The sequence below is a fragment of the Camelus dromedarius genome, chromosome 18 (assembly GCF_036321535.1).
Source record: "Camelus dromedarius isolate mCamDro1 chromosome 18, mCamDro1.pat, whole genome shotgun sequence".
NCBI lineage: Eukaryota > Metazoa > Chordata > Mammalia > Artiodactyla > Camelidae > Camelus > Camelus dromedarius.
In genome coordinates, this window is record NC_087453.1 from 12,360,556 (window position 1) to 12,380,832 (window position 20,277).

The following is a 20,277-nucleotide window of genomic DNA, read 5'->3' on the forward strand; positions in this document are numbered from 1 at the left end:
CTCTCACTGGCTTGGTTACACCTCAGACTTTTAGTAGAGGGAGTGGTGTGTGAATGGGGTGCAAACAGTCCATACCAAATCTTAGAAGCCACAAAAGCAGACCTAAGCCCTGGACAGTTTGCTGTGGAAGGTGGAGAGGCTGTGTGTTAATTCGTGGCACTTTCTTCCCCTTTACACCACCTTGACTTCTGGTTCTAAAGGATGAAACAAAGCAGTTGCCTACTTTTAGAGTCCTAAGTTTAAGTGTGATCAGAATAGTCAGCTAGTTCTGGTAGTGATACGGGTGGCACCACACATCAACGCACAAGACAACTAACTGATAAAAGTTTTTATTTCACTTTTGAGTTTTTACACTTTTCCTGATTATTCCGTGTAAGGTGGAAACTAGAACTGTTTAAAAGACATACACAAATCTAGTACATCAATAAACATTTTTTTTTCTTTTTTGCTATACTATTTTCACAACCACGGGTGTGCTTGCTAGGCAATATAACCATCACAGAAGCAAACGTGAGGCAGAATACTGGTAAGGAAAAACAAAGCGAGAAAGAGCTACCAGATATACAGACAGGCTCGTTCCACATTCACTACTGCATTTCCAAGCGCCAAGTATTAACTGCACATTTTTGTTCAGCTAGAAAGGAGAGAGGGATTTTTTTGTTGCTTTTTTCTTTTTTTCTTTTGGTTTGTTTGAAATCAGTGCATGAATGTTTCTTTTCTCATTTCAGCAGATGGACAAACAGATGGACACTAGAGCTACATGGAATGTTAAGGGAGCGGGGTACTGTGAGACTGGTAGGCCTGGCTACTCCTGACTCTCCCCATTGCAGTGTGCATGCAACTTCCCTGCATTATAGGGTCTTGTGGAAACATGTCTGTGAACTTGGCTGGATGGGTACACTTGGGAGAGCTGGTGGCAGGTGCCAACAAGCATCATAAGGGCTGATGGCAGTACAAGGAGAAATCATGGATATTTAAGACTACTCTTTTTGATTCAGATCTTGGTGTCACTGAAGAGCAACAACTGTGCTGAGAACTGGAGGAAGTCAGAGCCGTGATGCTGGAAGCTCTTTTCAACTCTCCGAAGCGAGGCCGGCTCACCAACATGCTCACCAACATCTCTCACCCCCTCCAGGCCTCCTGTCCCTGCCCAGAGTATTAAACCATGAACAAAAGGCAAGGAAGCAGAAGGACAGAAATATACAGAGGGAAGGAAAAAACCAAAGGCAATGGTCAAAAAGGACAGTGGGAAAGAATGTTCAGATTTCAAAACTTAAAAGCCCCGAGCTAGGAAGAACCCAAAGATGGAGTACTACTCCTCAAGGGAAAGGCAATCTCTGCAGAACATTATTCTTAAAGGTATTGCCCAGGAAACAGATAAGGCCATTCATAAGATACACGGCTTTTTTTTTCCCCCCTTCTTTAGCTTGTGGTTACACGGAAAACAGATTCCACTACTGAAGCACAAGTTGCCAATCAGTGACGTACTGCTGCTGTAGGAGGGGCCTGAGTCACGTGTGGTCTGTGAGCACGGGACCTTTCTATGGTGTTAGAACCCAGGTATCTGCCACAAAGAATGTTCGTTTCTGGCTTCGAGTTTCCTCAGAGGAAGACACTGGATGTCTGTGGGCACGAACTTTTGAGCTGCGACAGCTCCAACAGGCCAAGTGTCTACAAGCCCTGAACAGAACAGGCAGAGAATGAACATGAATCACTGTGAAACTCGAATGCCAAATGAGCAGGGTCTCACTCCAAGTCCCAGTGTCACCATATAATCTCTATAACTTTCTGTACAACTTTACAATGGAACTGTATTTCAGTGATTGTTTTGATATCAGATTAAACTTTCGAAAAAGTTATACATAATTCAGGTCTATATTTTTTTTCTACCAGTAAGAGTTCTGCTAAATTACAAAACCCCATAATCACAGTGTTCAGTTTTTTTTTTTTAAAAATTAAACACACAGTAATCCTGTCAATGTTAATCAAAATCAAAACTTCAGAATGCCGTGGCATTTATGTGACCAATCTGAGTTTCAGATACAAATACCAGCTGTTTATCCCATGGACCGTTTTTGCTAGGCTGAGGCTGTGAAAAATTGGAAGTCGACGTACAATTCTTTTTTTTTTTATCGCACAAAGGGATATATATGGAGGGTACAGAGTGACACTGAATAGATCACGAAGCACAACAGACATTAGTTCTCTCCCTCCCCAGCATCTCCTTCGTCTCCCTGGTTTTCCGACGTCCACAGCTGCAAGAGAAAAACAGAGCTATGATCAATGTAGGGCTACTAAAAATGTACTCAGGGAGGTGGCCCAGTCTGTATCATCTTATCTCACTCAACTGTTTAAAATTCTTCCCACATCACGGTAGACAGTGATTGGAAAGGTCAAAACTTCAGCAGTCTACTCAGCCATAAGAAAGAATGAAATAATGCCATTTGCTACAACATGGATGGACCTGGAGATTGTCATACTAAGTAAAGTAAGCCAGAAAGAGAAAGAAAAATACCATATGAGATCGATTATATGTGGAATCTAAAGAAATGACATAAATGAACTTATTTACAAAACAGAAACAGACCCACAGACATAGAAAACAAACTTATGGTTACAGAGATGTGGAGGGGAGGAGGGTGTGGAGGGATAAATTGGGAGTTCAGGATTTGCAGATACTAACTACTAGATACAAAATAGATAAACAAGGTCCTACTGTATAGCACAGGGAACTATATTCAATAGCTTGTAACAGTTTATAATGAAAAAGGATATGAAAAGGAATACATATATAGACGTATAACTGAATCACTATGCTGTACACCAGAAATTAACACAACATTGTAAACCGACTATACTTAAAAAAAACTTCAGCATTTATAATCAATTCAACAATTTAAGAATTTAACTATACTTACAGGGTACAAATCCCCTCCTGAGTCTTGGGCAATAGTAAATTATGAGGTAGAGGGATAGGAACGAGCTATAAACCCTCCAGAGGCAGTCACGGAATCAGCAGTACTTACAGTGAGATTGTCCCTAAGCAACTGCATGATCAGGGTGCTGTCTTTGTAAGACTCTTCATTCAGTGTATCCAATTCCGCAATTGCTTCATCAAATGCCTAAAACAAAGAGCCTTTAGAAAGAAGTCACAGGCTCTCTGGAGCCAGTTTAGTCCAATACCTTTCCTGCTAACAAGTGAGTATCATTTCTCTTCCTGTACAGTACTCTGGGCAAACTCAGGCCATTGTTACCTTGTTTGCTAGTTAGGTCAGCAAACATACAATGCTGGCTTATAAAGCATCAACCAACAATGACAAAAATGCCCAGATAAGAACTGTACAGTACCTGTTAAGTCAGCAGGCATTACTGTTACCCCAGCACACTCATTCTAAGCAAATTCACATGATTTTGTAATTACCAAAGGCCTTTCTAGTAATCCCCTCTTCCCCCCTCTTTAAGCTGAAACTCAAAAGGTCTGGATAACAAGGGATAAAGGGAAAACAGAAGTTCACACCACTAAATCTGATTCAATTAAGTGATAGAACTTTGAGCATTCATTTCACACACTTTTTACCAATTAAAAAATGTTTAACTAGTGTGCATGGTGAAAGACTACAAAAATATGTAGAAAAGGCAGTTGAGTTACTAAAAGAAGAAAGGAGGAAAATCAGTGCACAAAGAAGACAAGGTCTGATTTCTTTCACTTAACACAGCGGCAACCTCACATCTTGGTGCAAGCATGACAATGTAGAGCAGAGGCCGAAAGCCCCAAGGATGACAAGAAACAACCACCTACCCTCACCCTGGATTGTCCACAACCATCCCCCCAAACAGTAATCAAACAACACAAAGGAAAATCAGCAAGTGGCACTGAGAAGAAATTAAGAAGTAATAGGTCTGTATTTATTTCATAAAAGAGAAACTCCTACCCTTAAAAAAATCTTCACAAAAGTCCGAGACAGTAAGTTATGTTCAGGTCATAAAAAGAAGGTGTTACAAAGCACAAACAGTTTTACTATGATTAGAAACCACAGAGGATTTTTCTCACCGTTTTTGCCAGGCTGCAAGCCTTTTCAGGAGAGTTTAGAATCTCATAGTAAAAGACGGAGAAATTAAGTGCCAGGCCCAGTCGAATTGGGTGTGTGGGCTGCATTTCTTTCTTACTAATTTCAAATGCTTCCTGATAAGCCTGCTGAGAGTTCGACACAGTGGCTACAAGAAAGAAAAAATATTAAAGGTTGGGTCTTTCATCACTTGCATCATACACTGGTTCCACTATCAAATTGTTTTACCAAACTGGGCTGGAGCAAATACCCTATCGAATGAAGGGTCAGTAAGTCTCTACCAGTCGATTAACAATCGTTTGTTAAATGTTTACTCTAGTCTAAGTACTGTCTTAAATGCTTTGAGGGAAAACAAAGACAATGATGACAAGGTCTACAAAAGCAGTTAGGAAATACAGAACTAACCCTGGACAAGACAGAACAGGGAAAACAGCATGCTCTAATGGAGAGACCACGGACTTCAGAGTCAGGCTCAAAACTGGAATTCCCAACTCTTATTTGCTAGGTGTGTGGTTTAGACTGAGTGAAAATTCCCACGAGCCTTGATTTCCTTAGCAGAAAAAATGGACCTACACTCCTTGCGTTGTGTGAGGACTAAATGAGACACAGCACAGCTCTAAGTATCACCACCGCAGTAATGCACGTACGTGACAGAAGGAACGCATCTCTACTTCACGATGGAGGCTTCATTCTATCAAACATTTTAAAGTTTCACCTCTAAAAAGAGAGCTACCAAATAGTCCTTAAAACAAAGATCTCTTTCAATGCACCACTGCACTGGATTTTTAACGCCCTCCACATTTGCCCCTTAGATACATTTGTCAACCCCCATGAGCCTGTTTGTCACTGGTCAGCACAATGCTGTGATCCTTTAAATTCTGACCACAGACAAAGCAAAAACTTAAAATTATTATGAACACTGGCACCACTACTGGTCAAATTTCTTAAAAAAAAAAAAAAATTGCTTACTTTGTTTATTGTCTCCAGATGCCACCTCAGAAAGATATCTAAAATAATCTCCTTTCATTTTCAAGTAGAACACCTTACTTTCTGGTTGTGTAGCATTGGGAATAAGGTATTTGTCCAACAGCTCCTAAAAAATGATTCACATTCTGTTAAGAAACTAGAAATATTACAAGATGTTAAAATTACGTTTGAGAGTCAAGATATACACACTACCACTTCTAAATAATGTTTTGGGAAGATCGAAAAAAACGTATTTTTCATCCAAAGCTTTTAAATGGTTTTTAGCCCAGGTCATAACAGATGTCTATTAAAAAAATCACCTTGACCATCCACAAGGGGTTGATTAAAGTATTAAAAATGATGATGGGGGAGGGTATAGCTTAGTGGTAGAGTGCATGCTTAGCATGCACAAAGTCCTGGGTTCAATCCCCTGTACCTCTATTTAAATAAATAAGTAAATAAATAAATAAACTTAACCACCCTCAAAAAGCTTTAAAAAATGATGATGCAGAACTACACTGGTAACATGAGAAGGTTCTCAAAAAAGAAGTCTGAGTGGAGGGAAAAAAAGGCAGATAATAAATACCCTGTGAATTCTATTTTAATATCAACACATATATGCGTACACGCACACAAATACCTGAGGGAAAAGTCTGGAAGGATATTTATCAAGATGTTATTAATGATTCTCTAAGTGGTAGGATTAGAAGTGATTTTTTACTTTCTTAGTTATACTCTTCTGCCCTGTGATTTTTTTTTTTTCTTACAATGAACTTCTATTATTTCTGCAATAAGAAAAAAAAAATCTTTCCATTTGGGGAGAAAAAAGGTGGTAACAGAGCAAAACTGACAGGAACTAAGAATCAGTCAGACCTGGAAAGAAATCCCTCCTCTGCTGCTTACTAGCTCTATGACCCTGGACAAATGACCTCATCGCCCTGAGCCTCAGCTTCCTCGGCTACACACAACAGAATACTACTCAGCCATAAAAAAATAAAATAAAATAATGCCATTTGCAGCATCTCCTAGGGAAGTCATGAGTATAAATGAGCCAACGTTCATAAAGTGCCTAACACATTGCTGGGCACGTAGTAAGCACTCCAAAAGTCGCTAATACTATTATTAACAATAAATTCCTTTAAACATTTATGCTTACAACAAAAGCAGTTCTGAAGGAGTCCACGCTTCGTATACAGAGCAATATTTTCGAAGAGTTGTTTTAGAATGTGGCATCCTGAAAAACTGGTTAAGAGGCAGTAAGTACCATGCTTTCTTCACATTCTTTCAGATGCTCTTAAAAGCTGCAGTTCAGGAAGTATGGAACTTTCTTGCCTTTGGAATGCATGCCATACGTCATCTGAATACCAGATGGACCTAACATTCAGGAATTAGTGCACCATTAACAAACCCCAAATTACCAACAAGGCAACAAATTTAGCCATGACACTCTTACACCATGAGTCTAACAAAAAGAGCAGCTCAAGGCAAAAGCTTAGTTGTGAGGGTATTTAATCAATTGCAGTGAGAAGATGCAGGGGCAGCAGCCGTTTTAATATCCTTTGCGGACAGACAGGGTGTAACTCCTTATGGGTTAGGGATGAGGAGTACTGCCTGATGGCTGACAAGCTCTGTACTGGTTTTCAAAAGAAAGGTGTCATGGGCAGTAATTCAGAGAGGCAGCCAGCAGGGGAGGAGGTAGATCCACAAGTGTGAATTCCTTTTCCCTTCAAAGCAGCCCTCACCGTTCATTTTTACCTGATTTCACCTGGAAGAAAAAGAAAGTTCCCAGTGGGCTCAGGATGCGAGGGAAAGACAGCACCATCATGATTTGCTCTAGGATACGCACCCCTCCCATCCAACCCCAGGTAGTGGCTACAGTGAACGCAGTTTGGAATCAATCATCTGACTTTTCTATAAAACACAGGAGAGAATCCCCAAACCACTTTTGCTCTGGCCTCGGAATGCAAGGCCGAACTGACGGGCACGGTAACTTTCAGACAGAAACAGGACTCTCCACTGTGCAGGCATGACTGGGGCGAGGCTGAAAGGCAGGTCAGCTTTTGGCTTCTATCTCCCCTCCCAGGGATGGCATCGTGACTCGGACCAACATAGAGAACAGCTTCTCTCTGTGGCTGCATCTATCAAAAATTCTGCCTTTAGCCTCTATTTCTAAAGACAAGATGAAGGGATGTTGACCAAATGTTCCTGTTTTTTGCAGGTCATTGGAAGAGAGAGGAAAATACTCCTTAAGCGATGAGCAACCTTTGACCAGGTAAGAGGTGAGGAAAAAATCAAATCATATACTGAAAATTTGTTGCAAGTGGTTTGCAGCTTTCCAGTACATTCAGACATCTTTCTCGCACTATCTGCTTGAGAGTTTGCATTTGTACATTAAAGGAATGCTACTGAGAAACTGCTGTCTGGAACAGAAACACGGGCCTCTTACCAGAACATCATTGCAGATGTCCTGCAGCTCAGCCTCGATCTTCTCCCGGTACTCTTTGCCCATCTGCTGCTTCTTCTCGTTCCTCTCCGTCTTCTGCTCAATGCTGGAGATGACACGCCAGGAAGAACGGCGGGCGCCGACCACGTTCTTGTAGGCAACGGAGAGCAGGTTCCTCTCTTCATTGGAGAGCTCGTGCCCCTGCTCCGTGACCGCCTTCATGGCCGCAGCCATGTCATCATAGCGCTCAGCCTGCTCGGCGAGTTTGGCTTTCTGTACCAGTTCACTTTTATCCATGGTCATTCCCTAGAATAAGGAAGAGCGAGAGAAAGAGTGAGAAAGCAAATGTCAGGCTTCAGGGCCAAGGAAATCCATGTGCAAATCTCCTTCCAACTCATCTGGAAAGAAACACACCTAAGTGGGAACATCTACCTCCAAATGCCCTCAACAATGTCGACCACGAGCGCCTATATAAAGACCTTTGCTCAGGTCTTTTTATCATTTTGGTCAATTAATTTTCTTAACAGTCCTACAGGGTAGATATGTTCACAACAATCCCTTCCCCCTTTTTAAGGTGAAGAAATGGAGGTTCAGAGAAGGTAAGTGACGTGCCCAGGACAACACTGCTGGGAGATGGTGGAGTGCCAGAATTCAAACTCCAAGTCTCTGTCTCTAGAGCTGTTTTCTGCCACTTTCCTAATCTGCCTCCAAAACACAGAGATTGCTTGTCTTTAGAAACTTAGGTAAATACATGTTCTTTACTTCTTTCAAGAATTGCCTGGTTTTGACCAAATCTGTTTTTTCCCGTAGTCTAGAGGTAAACAGCTTAGGTGTGACAAGTGCTGCAATCAACCTGAAAGCAAAAGATATAACTTCCAGTCTTATATTTGCAGTGCCATCAGACAGTTGGTACCTAAAAAACAGGAGCCTTATCTTCTGCAACTCAGTAACTTTGCTACAAGGACACACTGTCCACAAGAGCACAGACTGAGGGTGGGCAGATTTGGCCCCATGCAGCACCAGCACTGCTACTTACAGGTGGTACGACCTTGGGCAAAGCACTTAGCCTCTGAGAGCTTCCACTTCCTAGCTGGAGAGTAAGAACACTACCAACCCCCAACGAGGCTGCTGTGAGGAGCCAATGACCTCTATGTGAAGGCACTGTGAAAAGCGTAGAGTATTATCTACAAATACCAGGCACTAATTCTGTACGTGACAGACGTTGCAAGAGATACGGGTGTATTCACCAAGATGCACAGCAACACAACTTTGAACCATAATTGAATTCAGTTAAAAGTTTTTCCGAAATAGACAAAAATCTTAGTGACTTCAGTTTATCATTTTATCAAGCCCTCTACACCTCTTAGTGAATAACCTCTTAAATTATTCACCTCACCTTAGTCAATTCCCCACTACAATAATCACCACTGAGAGAATGCAGTAATTTTTGGATAATACATAGCTAAAAAATTATTTATTAACCAATAAGAGTTAGTTTTATGTATTGCTGGTTTAAATTTCAACAGCTTATCCATCTGTGCCACAGTGTAAAAATACACTAATATCTAAAGGTGTGAAAAGATAAAATACTACTTTAAACAGTAGTAGGGATATCAAGAATTTTAAGGCAAATTCTTTCCTTACTCTATATATGGTATAATTTAACAGTAGTAGGGATATCAAGAATTTTAAGGCAAATTCTTTCCTTACTCTATATATGGTATAATTTAAGACTCTGGTTTCGCCTCAGAAGTCATCTCTGTATTTCCAAGGGAGGAATTCTACAGACAGGACCCTAACCACATAAAAATGTTTTGTTAGATAAAGCACAATTTTAAGATATACCTCAAATCTAGACAATTCAGAAAGAGCTGGTTCTTCTGGTTCAGAACTATGATTTTTCTTCCCACCACTTATTACCTAAATCATGTTCGGAATTGTGTCCTAGATAAAGCTTGTTAATCCTAACCCTATACTCAGTGAAGCAGGTCTCACCTTGATTTGGCTGACACCACCCACATCACTAGAATGAGACTATAACAGAGATAATGATCCATCTACTTGCCTACATTTCCCAGTAACCTCCCTGCACTCAGGACGGGTCATACGAAACATTAAGCATAAATGATGCTACTTCCAGGCGCTGAAATGCAAAAAGCCGTGTGAGGTTCACCAGGCTCTCTTCTCTCACAGCAGCCATGTGATCTAATAGTGCTGTCACAAAACAGTAGTTTCTGTAGTCTGAGTCCAAGTGACTGTGTTGTGGAGAGACTCCTGCAGACCTGCACTGGGGACATGCAGTATGAAAAGGAGATAAACCTTTGTTGGGTTAAGCCATTGAGAGGTCAGGGCAGTTTGTTACCACAACACAACCTAGTCCACTCTTATACAAAAATACACTATTCATCCTCTTGAAAATGTAGATGTTCTCTGTATGTCTAACTTTCTTGATCATAACGTCTTACAGATCAGGATACTATCTCCATCATTAAATCACCCTACTTCATTGTCTCTAATAAAAGCGAAAGGCAGACAGAAGCCAACTTTCAATGAACTTCCGAAATTTTCCAAACTGTAGACCAATGCTAAGTTAGAAGTCACTTAGTGGCCCACTCCAAAGTTCATAAAACAGCACCTGCGCGACTCTACCTAGGAAAGATTTCAATTAATCAAAGTACTGGCCAAGGCCAATTCAAAGCTGAGCCACACCCACTCCCCCCAAAAAAGGGAGTTGGGTAGAGTGCATGCTTAGCATGCACGAGGTCCTGGTTCAATCCCCAGTACCTCCACTTTAAAAAAAAAAAAAAAAAAAAAAAAAGCTAAACTATCCCATGCAGTTTTTCAATAGAGTAATAGAGACACATGAACGATCGCACAGCTAAAGGATGCCATGGAACTCTTTGGCCTTACCAGGCCCTTAAATTAGGGTCCTCTCACCCCCACACTTCTTTTCCAAAACATTAAAAGTTAAATCATACCTACTGAAGAATCCTGACTCCTTGGGACCTCCCAAACGTACGTGCCCTACTTCTCAAAATAAAATGCAGCCTTTCTGGTTTGGAGCCAACTCTCTCAAGCTTCTTTGGGATCACTGCAAGAGCTCTTGGAGACTGAGAACCATGATATGGTAAGACTGAATGCATGCCTTAAATACTGTATCTGTTTAAAAATGTTTAACTACATACATACAGAAAAAAAACAACTTAAAACAAACAAAACCCATAGCTAAATGTCCTGATGCCTATTGCTTATGTAACTTTTGACTTATATAACATGGATTTTGAAGCAGCCAGACCAATTGCAACAGGAAACGGGTTACACAACACCCAGCAGTTTGGAGGAAGGCAGCAGACATGGGAGAAATAAAATTGTTCCTATTTCTACATCTCTAATAAACCTCCCATCCATAATCTCCCTGGTCCTACTGCTTTTGGTCTCTCATTAGCCCCCTTCTCTGTTATCAGAACCATTCTTAAAGTTTTGATGAAGTCACTTAAAGTCAGATTTCCTCCCATCAGTGAAGGCTTTCCAAGCTATCTTCCCAGCCTTTTCCCAAAACATGCCTTCCACAGTGTGCGCTTCTGCCAAAATGGTTTTCTTACAAAGTATGCTTTTTTGTCTCTGTCTTTGCTCACCAAATACTCCATCTACCTGGAATGTCCTTTCCCACTTCTGCATATAAAATTTTTCAGAGCATGCCTCCAATGGCATCCCCTCCATGAAGCCTTTCTGAAGCCACTAAACCTAAGCTGTCTAGTGAGACAGCCACTAACTACATGTTGAAATTGTTTTGGACACATGGAGTTAAATTTTTTTTAATTACTAAAATTAATTTTACTTTTTTTTTGAAAAAAACTTTTTTTAACGTAGCTACCAGATAATTTTAAATCACATGGGACTTGCATTCTATTTCTACTGGACAGCCCTGCTCTAAGCTGAAAAGAGTCTCACAAAGCCTTTCATCTATACCTCTCTTAATGTCTTACCACATTTCTCCAGTACCAAAATTATTTGTATATATCCCTTAAGTCCCTTCCTACACTGCAAACTCCTTTAAGGCACATCCCCCGCAGCACCTTGCACATAATCAGTATGAGCAAATTTTTGCTGAATGAAGGAACAGATCCTAAAGTTGCAAATCTGGTAGAGTTCTCCCTCTTCTTCAAAACACCTGTTCTTCACAAGCACATTAAATCCTCATTACTTTTGTACTTCACTCCATGTACCTGTGCACCCTATTTCAAAATGGCTTAGTCATGCCACCACCCTTACTTAGTAATTTTCAGTGACTCTCTTTGGCTACTCCATCACATCTAAACTCTTCATCTGGCTTGCAACGTCGTTCATAATTTGGCTTCTCCATACCTGTTAGGCTTTCTCACCCACTATTCTCCAATATGCACCTTCCCCCCAGTGTGGACATCAATCACCCAATACCCTTAAATGTCATGCTTACACATGCCTGAAATTACTTCTGTAGTTCCCTTCATCCAGAATGTTCTCCAGGGAAGGGGTGGGTGGGTGGGGTGGGTAGAGTGTGTGCTTAGCATGCATGAGGTCCTGGGTTCAATTCCCAGTACCTCCACTGAAAAAAAGAACAAATTAGAATGCTCTCCTATTTACTTCCTGCCTATGCAAACTCTGTCCATCCACCCAGGGCTACTCTACTATGAATCCAAATACACTTGTAGCCCCTCACAAAGCCCAGGGCTTCCCTAGGCTCACATTCTCTCTGTTCTACGGGATGGGTGATAATTGGTGTACCACCACAGTTTCACACATGTATGTTCTCAAAGGAAAGCTTCACATTTCTTTCTCATTTAATGCCTAAAATTTTGCCACGTACAAACTAATACTCAAATAAGTATCTGAATTTTTTCAACAAGTCACTCCTGGGAGAGCAAAGAAAACAGGCCACCTATATGTGGTAGGGCAGAAAGGCACCAGGACTGTGTGTAAGAGCGGGATCTGCCACTACACAGCCTGCGAGCTGGGTCAACCTCAGTCTTCCAATCTATAAACTGGAGGTAACGGCATCTACCTCCGAAGATGTGCTGAAGATGAGCAGCAGGGAAACACAGAATGATACACGTGGAGGTATTTTTTAAAATGCACATAGTGTAAAACAAACTGGAAGTACTATTATTCCTCTCACAAGACCTACATGTCACTGTTTGGCTCACAAATGTGGGCTTGGAATTCAAAAAAAAATTTATACAACCCCTGAGAAGCAAAAGCAAGTCTAGATTTATCTTGTACAGGAAGTGAATATGCTACAATGTTAACATTCCCAGATAAGACGCCACCCCTCAACATCCTGAAAAAATGGACACACTTGTTAACTGTAACACTTTCACTCATCAGTTCCTAATTTAATTAGGAGACAGCAAGCAGTGATGGTTTATAATCAGGTCCTACCTCTCTCCTGAGACTTCTGAACAAAGGTCCCATCAAGAAAAACATCAGCAAGAGAGCCTTCGTCTGCTCCTAAGAAGCCTTAAAAGACTTGTCTCATCAGCAGACCTGGCACTAACAGCAGTCAAGATACCAGAGCCAACAAACTTTTAAGAGGCCACAAGAGGTCTAACCCGGGGCCAAGAGATTTCCCGGATCAGGAAGACACTGACACGCCTCAGAACAGGAGTCCACAAGCACAGCCACACGATGACAATGGGCGTCTATCTATCCTCAGCCCCTGTGGGCAGCCTTTTAGAGGACTAGGAAGCATCTGCTGATTAAACCAGTAACTGCTTAGTGAAGAACGGGAAACAATCTAAACATCCAACAGAAGAGCTGTTAAAAAGAGATATTTGGTACAAGATTACATGGCCATCAAACGAAGGGATTTAATGTCACTGAAAGATTTGTTAAAGAGATATAATGGGGGTGGGCTGCTGCACAACAGTCTTTCATTTTTGTAAAATATCCCATAAAGAATACTATGAAGAATAATTCTAAAGGTGCCCATGAAATAATGGGATTTCCCTCAAATAAACGAAACCCTTAACCAGACAGTCAATGCTGAAAGAAGAGTATATACGAGCCAACCCAGCCTCTCTATCTCAATTTTTTGCCTAAAGGATATCTTTCTAGCCAGGGTCAGAATATCAAGAGGTCACTTCCCAGTGGCCTGAAGCAGACATCCAAGAATAAGAGGGGAAAAAGATTAAGATAAAAATGACTCTCCATTGCTCATACACACACACACAGCACTGCAAAGGACCTTATGAAATATGGCCTTCAGAAGTATTAACTTTCAGCTATGTTTTGTTTTCAAGGAAAAGAACATACTCAATTATAAAATACTGACCTTTAATTAAGTTGAGTAATTTGCTAGAACTTTAAAACGAGGATCCCATTATCTATCATATGTCAGAATTACCAAAGCTCTAACGTGAAACACATTGAATGGGGCCTGTTTTTAGGAAAGCCCTACATGCAACAAATTTGGGCTTCTAAGGAGAAATTGGGTGATTTTTAAAATAACATCTCTGAATTCTCAAGTGTTAAAATGAAACATTAACAGCCATCAAATAAGCTGATATCCATAAAGTGCCTAGTTAGTGCTGGTGAGAGTAAAGGCTCAACAGGCATATGTTGTTACTCTCAAGCTACTTCACAAAGATATAATGCATACAATTCAACATGCGTTGAAATAACTGCAAATGAAAAATCTACTGGTATTTCCAAGAACTTTTTTTTGGAGTTCAGAATAGTGTGGTCCTCCCCTCAGAGCTTAAACTCCCATTATAGGAACATGAGAAAGGAGCACATATTTAAGGGTTACAAAGCTTCTCCTTGAAGAAGCAACCACATAGAACTGGAGGGAAGAGGTTTAGTTTAAAAGTGGCTGGTCCTGACTAGTTTTATGAGTTGGAGGGGTTCTATGTAGGAGAGAAAAAGGGGGCTCCAGGTAGAGACACAAAACACAGATGTATTAATAAAGAGCATGTATGTTTTTCTACATGAAACAGAAATCATAGGCCAGAGTAGATGAGGAAATGAGAATAGTTATAAATCTGGAGAGACGAAACTGACAGGAGCATCTTAAAATCCAGGCTCAAAAGGTTCCACGGGGTAAGGAAATGACAGTAAACTCGGAATAGACTTCACTGATGTGTCATCCCAGACACAGCATGCATAGCACCATGAAGTCAAAGTTACAGCTGTGGAGTGACTCTGCTGAAGGAAAAAACAGATGTCAAGCTACTGTGGGAGGGACTGAGAAAGTCAGTAGGACCAGGTGTTTAGCAGGTGTTACCCAGAAAAAATTAAGTACTCCTGGCTCTTAAAGAAAACTACTCACTGAAAACACCCGCTCTAAAAATGTCTGTGTGCCAGTCTACACACAAAATTCAGAGTCCTGTAATAAATGTAATTCCGTTCACACATTTGCAGGCATTGTTAGAAAATGAAATACAGTATGTCTGAAACACAAAGACAGTATCATTGATGTCCAACAAACGCTGAATTGTGGAGTGAAACATCATGTCTATCTCAAAATCCCTTCCCTCTTTCATCTCAGTTATTATCACTGTTAATTACACCCAGACAGAATTAAACCTAAAACAATGGAGGTGTCAAGTGATATGTCCAAAGTCATACAATGTGAATCAAGAGCAGATGACAATAAATAGATCTCTTGGCTTGAAGTGATCAATAAAACAGAATTTTAAAATATGCTAATTCTGACCCATAAAGATAATCCAATTGGTCAACCTTGTGACTAGACAAAGCCTTTGGGCTCACCAACATAATGGTATGACCCAGTCCAATTTACCAGTACCACACCAACTCAAGTCTCCATTTTCTCGTGCATACAACAGGCAAATCTACCTAACAGGGTTCTTGTAAAGAGTAAATTAGTTTATGATGCAAAACATTTAGCACAGTCTCTGCACAATGTGAGCACTAAAATGGCAGCTACAGTGTATTCCCCACGAAAGTCTACAAATGGTCAGCCAGTGAAGGCACACTTACTACATACCCCATTTCTTTTAAACCCAGATGGCTTTCTTTAAGACTTTTGAAAGGAATGCACATGTTAAGTTACCTATGCCTGTTTCTAAAGTAGCACTTATCATAGTTTAATGTAAACGCCTTTGTTGGCTCCCACACTGGACTGAGTTTAATGCAGGAACCCAGATTTTTCTCTGTGGGCACCCAACATGCAGCACGATGCCTGCCACGCTGAATGCAAAACTACCTGGTCAACTTTTTTTAAAGAAGTGAACAGGCTGCTTCCTTTGCGGACAGAGGCAAGCACACCACACCTGACCTATAAAATACAGATATATTTATACTCTGTCTTAAAACTACTCTTTGAAAAGAGCCATCTTAGCTCCAATCAGGAGACAATACCATGCTTTTTGACCAATCGTTTCTTAGGTACTAATTGTTATAGTTACAGATTCAAATTGAGTTTCAAAAAGCCCTCGGACGCCTCTATTCAAAAGTCCAACCAATTAGCTATACAAAAAGCCATAGCAGCTTACTGGCTTAGTAAACAACAACAAAAATACTCATCACTTACAGTTTGCCTAAATGTGCAAAGCGGTTAGGATTAAAGGAGTTGATATAAACCCCTCAGTATTCTATGAAGTAGGTGTCATCGCCCCCTTTTATAGATGCCAATAACCTGTCCAGTGTCACACAGGTCTATTTGGTACACGCTCGTTCATCTATGTAGCAGCATCTGCTAATGATCAATTATGATTCTCAACTATTACTTCAGGAAAAGATAGAATGAACAATTTTTTGAAGAACCGTACAGTTATTACAGTGAGGTTTGAGAATTGGCTTTAATTTCTCCAGTTTTAAAAATCAAAATCAAACAGCAAATGCCAAAAACTCATCAGATTTTTCAAACAAGCTTTAAGGTGAGTTTTCTAGGCAAACAATAACAATGGCCAGGGCTCATATCTACTTTATTGTCGCCACCAATCTCTGTCCTGGTCAAGGCCTTTCAGAAATAACTTTTATTGTTGGGTCTCTTAGGGAAAACAATGAAATAAACTAACCAGTGCAGGAAAAAAACTTACATAACAGAGGCCTGGCCTGATTATTTAAGAAAGAAAAAAAGTCACCTTACTAACCTACAGTCAGCTGGAAATGCCTTGATCTCAAGGCCATCCATCAAGTTCATCTCATTGTAAGTATGAGAAACAGATAACTATGCCTATGTCAGAAGATGTTTTAGCAGAGAAAGCAGTAGGGTGACTGGCTTTTAGCATATACATGACAAAACAGAATGTACTTTCATCCATTTTTCCTAAGTATTCCTTTTAGAAAAATCCCCTTAGAACCCAGCTGTTAGTTTCTCCATCATAACATATAGAAGACCAGGACCTATTCGTGCAGAAACCAAGATGGTTCTAAAGCTTAAAATTGTTGTTATACAACGAATTTCTTGCCTCTTAGCTAGCGTAAATTGTCGCTACTTGTCCCTAGAAAAACGCAGGAACCCAGGAACTTAAATTCCCTTTACAAGTAAAATTTGGTTCATTCTCTAAGGTATCCTCATTTAAAGAAAAACTGCTTAGTTTGATGCCACTGAAACAGCAGGCAGCATAAAAAGATGTTATAATGCAGAATTTTTACTCCACTTATGCAGATCTAGTGAGTCCCCAAATTCTATTAGAATAACCTAGGATTGGATAAATCAAACAGTGGGCCACAAAGTAACTGATGAATTTTCTCTCTACTATGAAGCAAATACTAGAAAAACTGGGTTTTTCACAAGCTCTGCTTCCTAATATAAACCAGCAGTTATCTTTGCTGCATGCAGGATGAATATATATATTACCCCCAATAAATAGCATTATATCTGTTTTCAAAAATAGCTAAAATTCCTCTCCAAACATATTTACTTTCATGACACATGCTAAGAGGTGTTAACATGAAAGATATACATGTCTTGTTCTACCAAAGAGCCAGACCGCCTGGGTTTGATTCCTGGCTCCAGCACTTAGTGCTGTGTGTATGCCCCTGGGAAATATTTAACTTCTCTGTGCCTCAACTGTAAAATGGGGCTAACAGTACTGGTTGTTAGGAAGGCTTAGTTAATATGTGTAAAGTACTCAGAACAAAGTTTGGCACATATAAATGGCAGCTATTATTATAGCTTGATGCTACCTCATCAATTGGTAAATAAATCACAAATGGATGGACTCTATATATACTCTATAGCATATATGCATGTCTAATCTACATACATGTATATTCATGAATATGTCAAATAATATTTATTAAACAGCGAGTGTATCTCATACCCTTATTTTAATTACTTAGTTTGTCACAATAACACATCAAAGACTTACCACTTGCATTGATCAGGTAAGAAAATAGGCTCAGAAAGACTGGAGATGCTCTACACAAAAATCAAGTTATATCATAATGTATCATTTTCGGAAAGCAACATGTATACAAAGTAGGACTGGGTCTCATCAGAATGCAACCAAGGAAAAAAGAAAGCCCTTAATAGTGACCTCTGTGATTAAAACACAAAACCAAAAGCTTATAATTAACAATTTACAGTTTGTAAAAAGGTCTCTTGACAATTCTGGAGTTAGAGAAAGCAGGAGCCAGAGATTAGGCAGCACACTGAAGCTCACATAGCTAGAAAATGCTGCAGGCAAGACCAGAATCAAATTTATCTGACTCCAAGTCCAGTGCTCTTTCTGCTTCTGTATCTACAGCCAAATAGGTAAAATGCATTTTTTGCAGTGGCCCAAACCTCTGGAGACTCTGCCTTGAGAACAAGCACTATGGGAATGTGCTCAGCCTGGTTTTATGGAGGCTGCCTCCCTGATCTATAGAGCTGCAATTCTAAAATGGCTTCAACGTAACACAAGCACTGCATGATGGGAAATGTACAGAAGATTATAGGGTAGGAGCCAAACTCCAGGGGCTGACAGGCCATAAATATTTGCTACTGATGAACGAGGATATTCAACCTGAAAACCAAGGGTGTGGTCTAGGCCAAATCATCTCATTTCTCATAAAGACTTCATCTGTAAGATGGGTGAATGGTTTTCTTATCTCACTGAAAGGAGAGGCTAGAAAACAATTCAGCAGTTGCTACAGGGTTATTAGCCTTCCATTTTGAAAATCACCTATAAAATTCTAACTTGGGTCCAGTAAAACTGATAGGTTTTACCCTCACCACGTGTGCTAAGGACATAGATCCAAGAAAAATGAGGGCTCAGACAACCGACATATTCTTAAATAAGAAATGAAGTGCCCTGGAAGCAGTTAAGAAGGAAATGACCAAGAACCAAGTAATATTAACACATATAAATTTCTAATGTGAAAAAGCAAAAAGCTGAGTACTCACATGTCTAGTTCTATAAACTGCATATGTGTGTGGTTTCATATGAACAACTGAGATAGACAGAGAAATGCAGACAATTGTCATATTCTTCCAAATGCTTCGTTTTTCTATTTTAGCTCCTGTGGCCGCTAGATTTTATATGTTCATAACACCATCTTGCCAAATTCTGTCTCCCACACAGGGCAAGTAAAATCAGAACCTGATGCTATCCAGCCTTACCAAAGGGAAAAGCACCAATAGCAAGGACAAGAGACATGAATTTTTACAGAAAGGTTGGCAAACTGTCTTACTAATACTGCCACCTTTGAACGCCCCATTACACGCGAGTTCTCCATTTGCAATAGACAAAGATGTACTCATCTTGTGCAGGAAAAGGGCCTAATCACTCCCACCCCCTTGGCCACCACCAGGGAGGCCATGAGGCAAATTTTAGTCCTAAAAACGTGCTAACACACAGTATGGGGGAATTTGGGGCGAGGACAAAAAGACTGCCATTAAATGACGGTAAATATCGTGGGAAAAATTTTCGATTCTCAGCCTCTGGCATTTTTTCTGGGGATCCGGCCTGACTCAGTTACCGGGTTCAACAAATGCATTTTCTTGATTCAAACCTCAACCCTGTGTCTCCCAAGGAATCTCGGGTCTTGCTAGGCTCCCAGAACAGCGAACGATGATGAAATGGCTTTACTGCAAAGTGGGAGGGGGGCTTCCCTCTGCTCTCTCCCAAGGTTAAACCCCTTACCCATACAGAGGGAGTCGAGCAGGGGCTACGGGGCCCGACAGCTCGCCCGCATTTGGTTATATTTTCATTTCTGGAAACTGGAAAGCGAAGAGCAAGGGTGACAAGGGCTGAAAGGGTCGGTACTGGCCGCCCGAGGCGCAGGGAGGGGTCAAGCCGGGACTGAAGATGGGTAGTGAAGGAGGGTCGGGGGTCTGAGGTGTGGTGCCCTCCTGGCCCGGTACGGAGCCGGACCCCGCCCGCCGGACAGGGCCGCAGGCGGCGAGGGCCGCCCGGGCCTCTCCCAGAGCCAAGGGCCCGGCCCCGGAAACAGGGAGGGGCCGCGGTAAGGCAGAGCCCGCGCCTCAGGCCGCCGCACGGGGCCGAGGAGGCCGCGCGCCGCTGTTTCCCGGGCCAGCCCACGGGGTCGCACTCGTCGCCGCCGCCGGTAGGGGGGAGGGTTTGGGCTCGGGCCCCCGGGGGCCCCGAGCGGACCCCGCGCCGAACTCACCGTGGGAGGACTGAAGGGGGCAAAGACGCTTGTGAGCAGGGCTCCGAGCGCGGTGACCACTTCCTTCCCAAGCCCACTCCTCTGGCAGCGGCGGCGGCGGCGGCTGCAGTGGCGGCGGCGGCAGCTACCCCGGCTCCGGAATCGGCGGCGGCGGTGGTGGCGGCGGCTCCACTTCCGCTCCGATCACCACTTCCGCTCCGGTCCGAGCCCCGCCCCTGCGCCGTCTCCTCATTGGGCGAG

General features: G+C 41.5%; 1 protein-coding gene across 1 annotated transcript; it reads right to left on the reverse strand.

Moving 5' to 3' along the window:
- Positions 1–313: 313 nt before the first annotated feature.
- YWHAB (tyrosine 3-monooxygenase/tryptophan 5-monooxygenase activation protein beta) lies at positions 314–20,233 on the reverse strand. Its single transcript, XM_031433750.2, has 6 exons — positions 20,038–20,233; positions 7,480–7,782; positions 5,037–5,160; positions 4,052–4,215; positions 3,027–3,122; positions 314–2,255 (listed from the first exon to the last, which is right to left on the reverse strand). The coding sequence occupies exons 2-6, from the start codon at positions 7,777–7,779 to the stop codon at positions 2,199–2,201; spliced, it is 741 nt and encodes a 246-aa protein (XP_031289610.1). The 5' UTR covers positions 7,780–7,782; positions 20,038–20,233; the 3' UTR covers positions 314–2,198.
- Between the last annotated feature and the right edge of the window lie 44 nt (positions 20,234–20,277).

Coding starts and splice junctions, on each gene's coding strand:
- YWHAB (XM_031433750.2), bottom strand. CDS start 7,779: ATGACCATGGATAAAAGTGAACTGGTACAGAAAGCCAAACTCGCCGAG. Junction 5,161..7,479: donor ACATCTGCAATGATGTTCTG/GTAAGAGGCCCG, acceptor ATCATTTTTTAG/GAGCTGTTGGACAAATACCT. Junction 3,123..4,051: donor CTTGCAGCCTGGCAAAAACG/GTGAGAAAAATC, acceptor TCTTTGTTTTAG/GCATTTGATGAAGCAATTGC.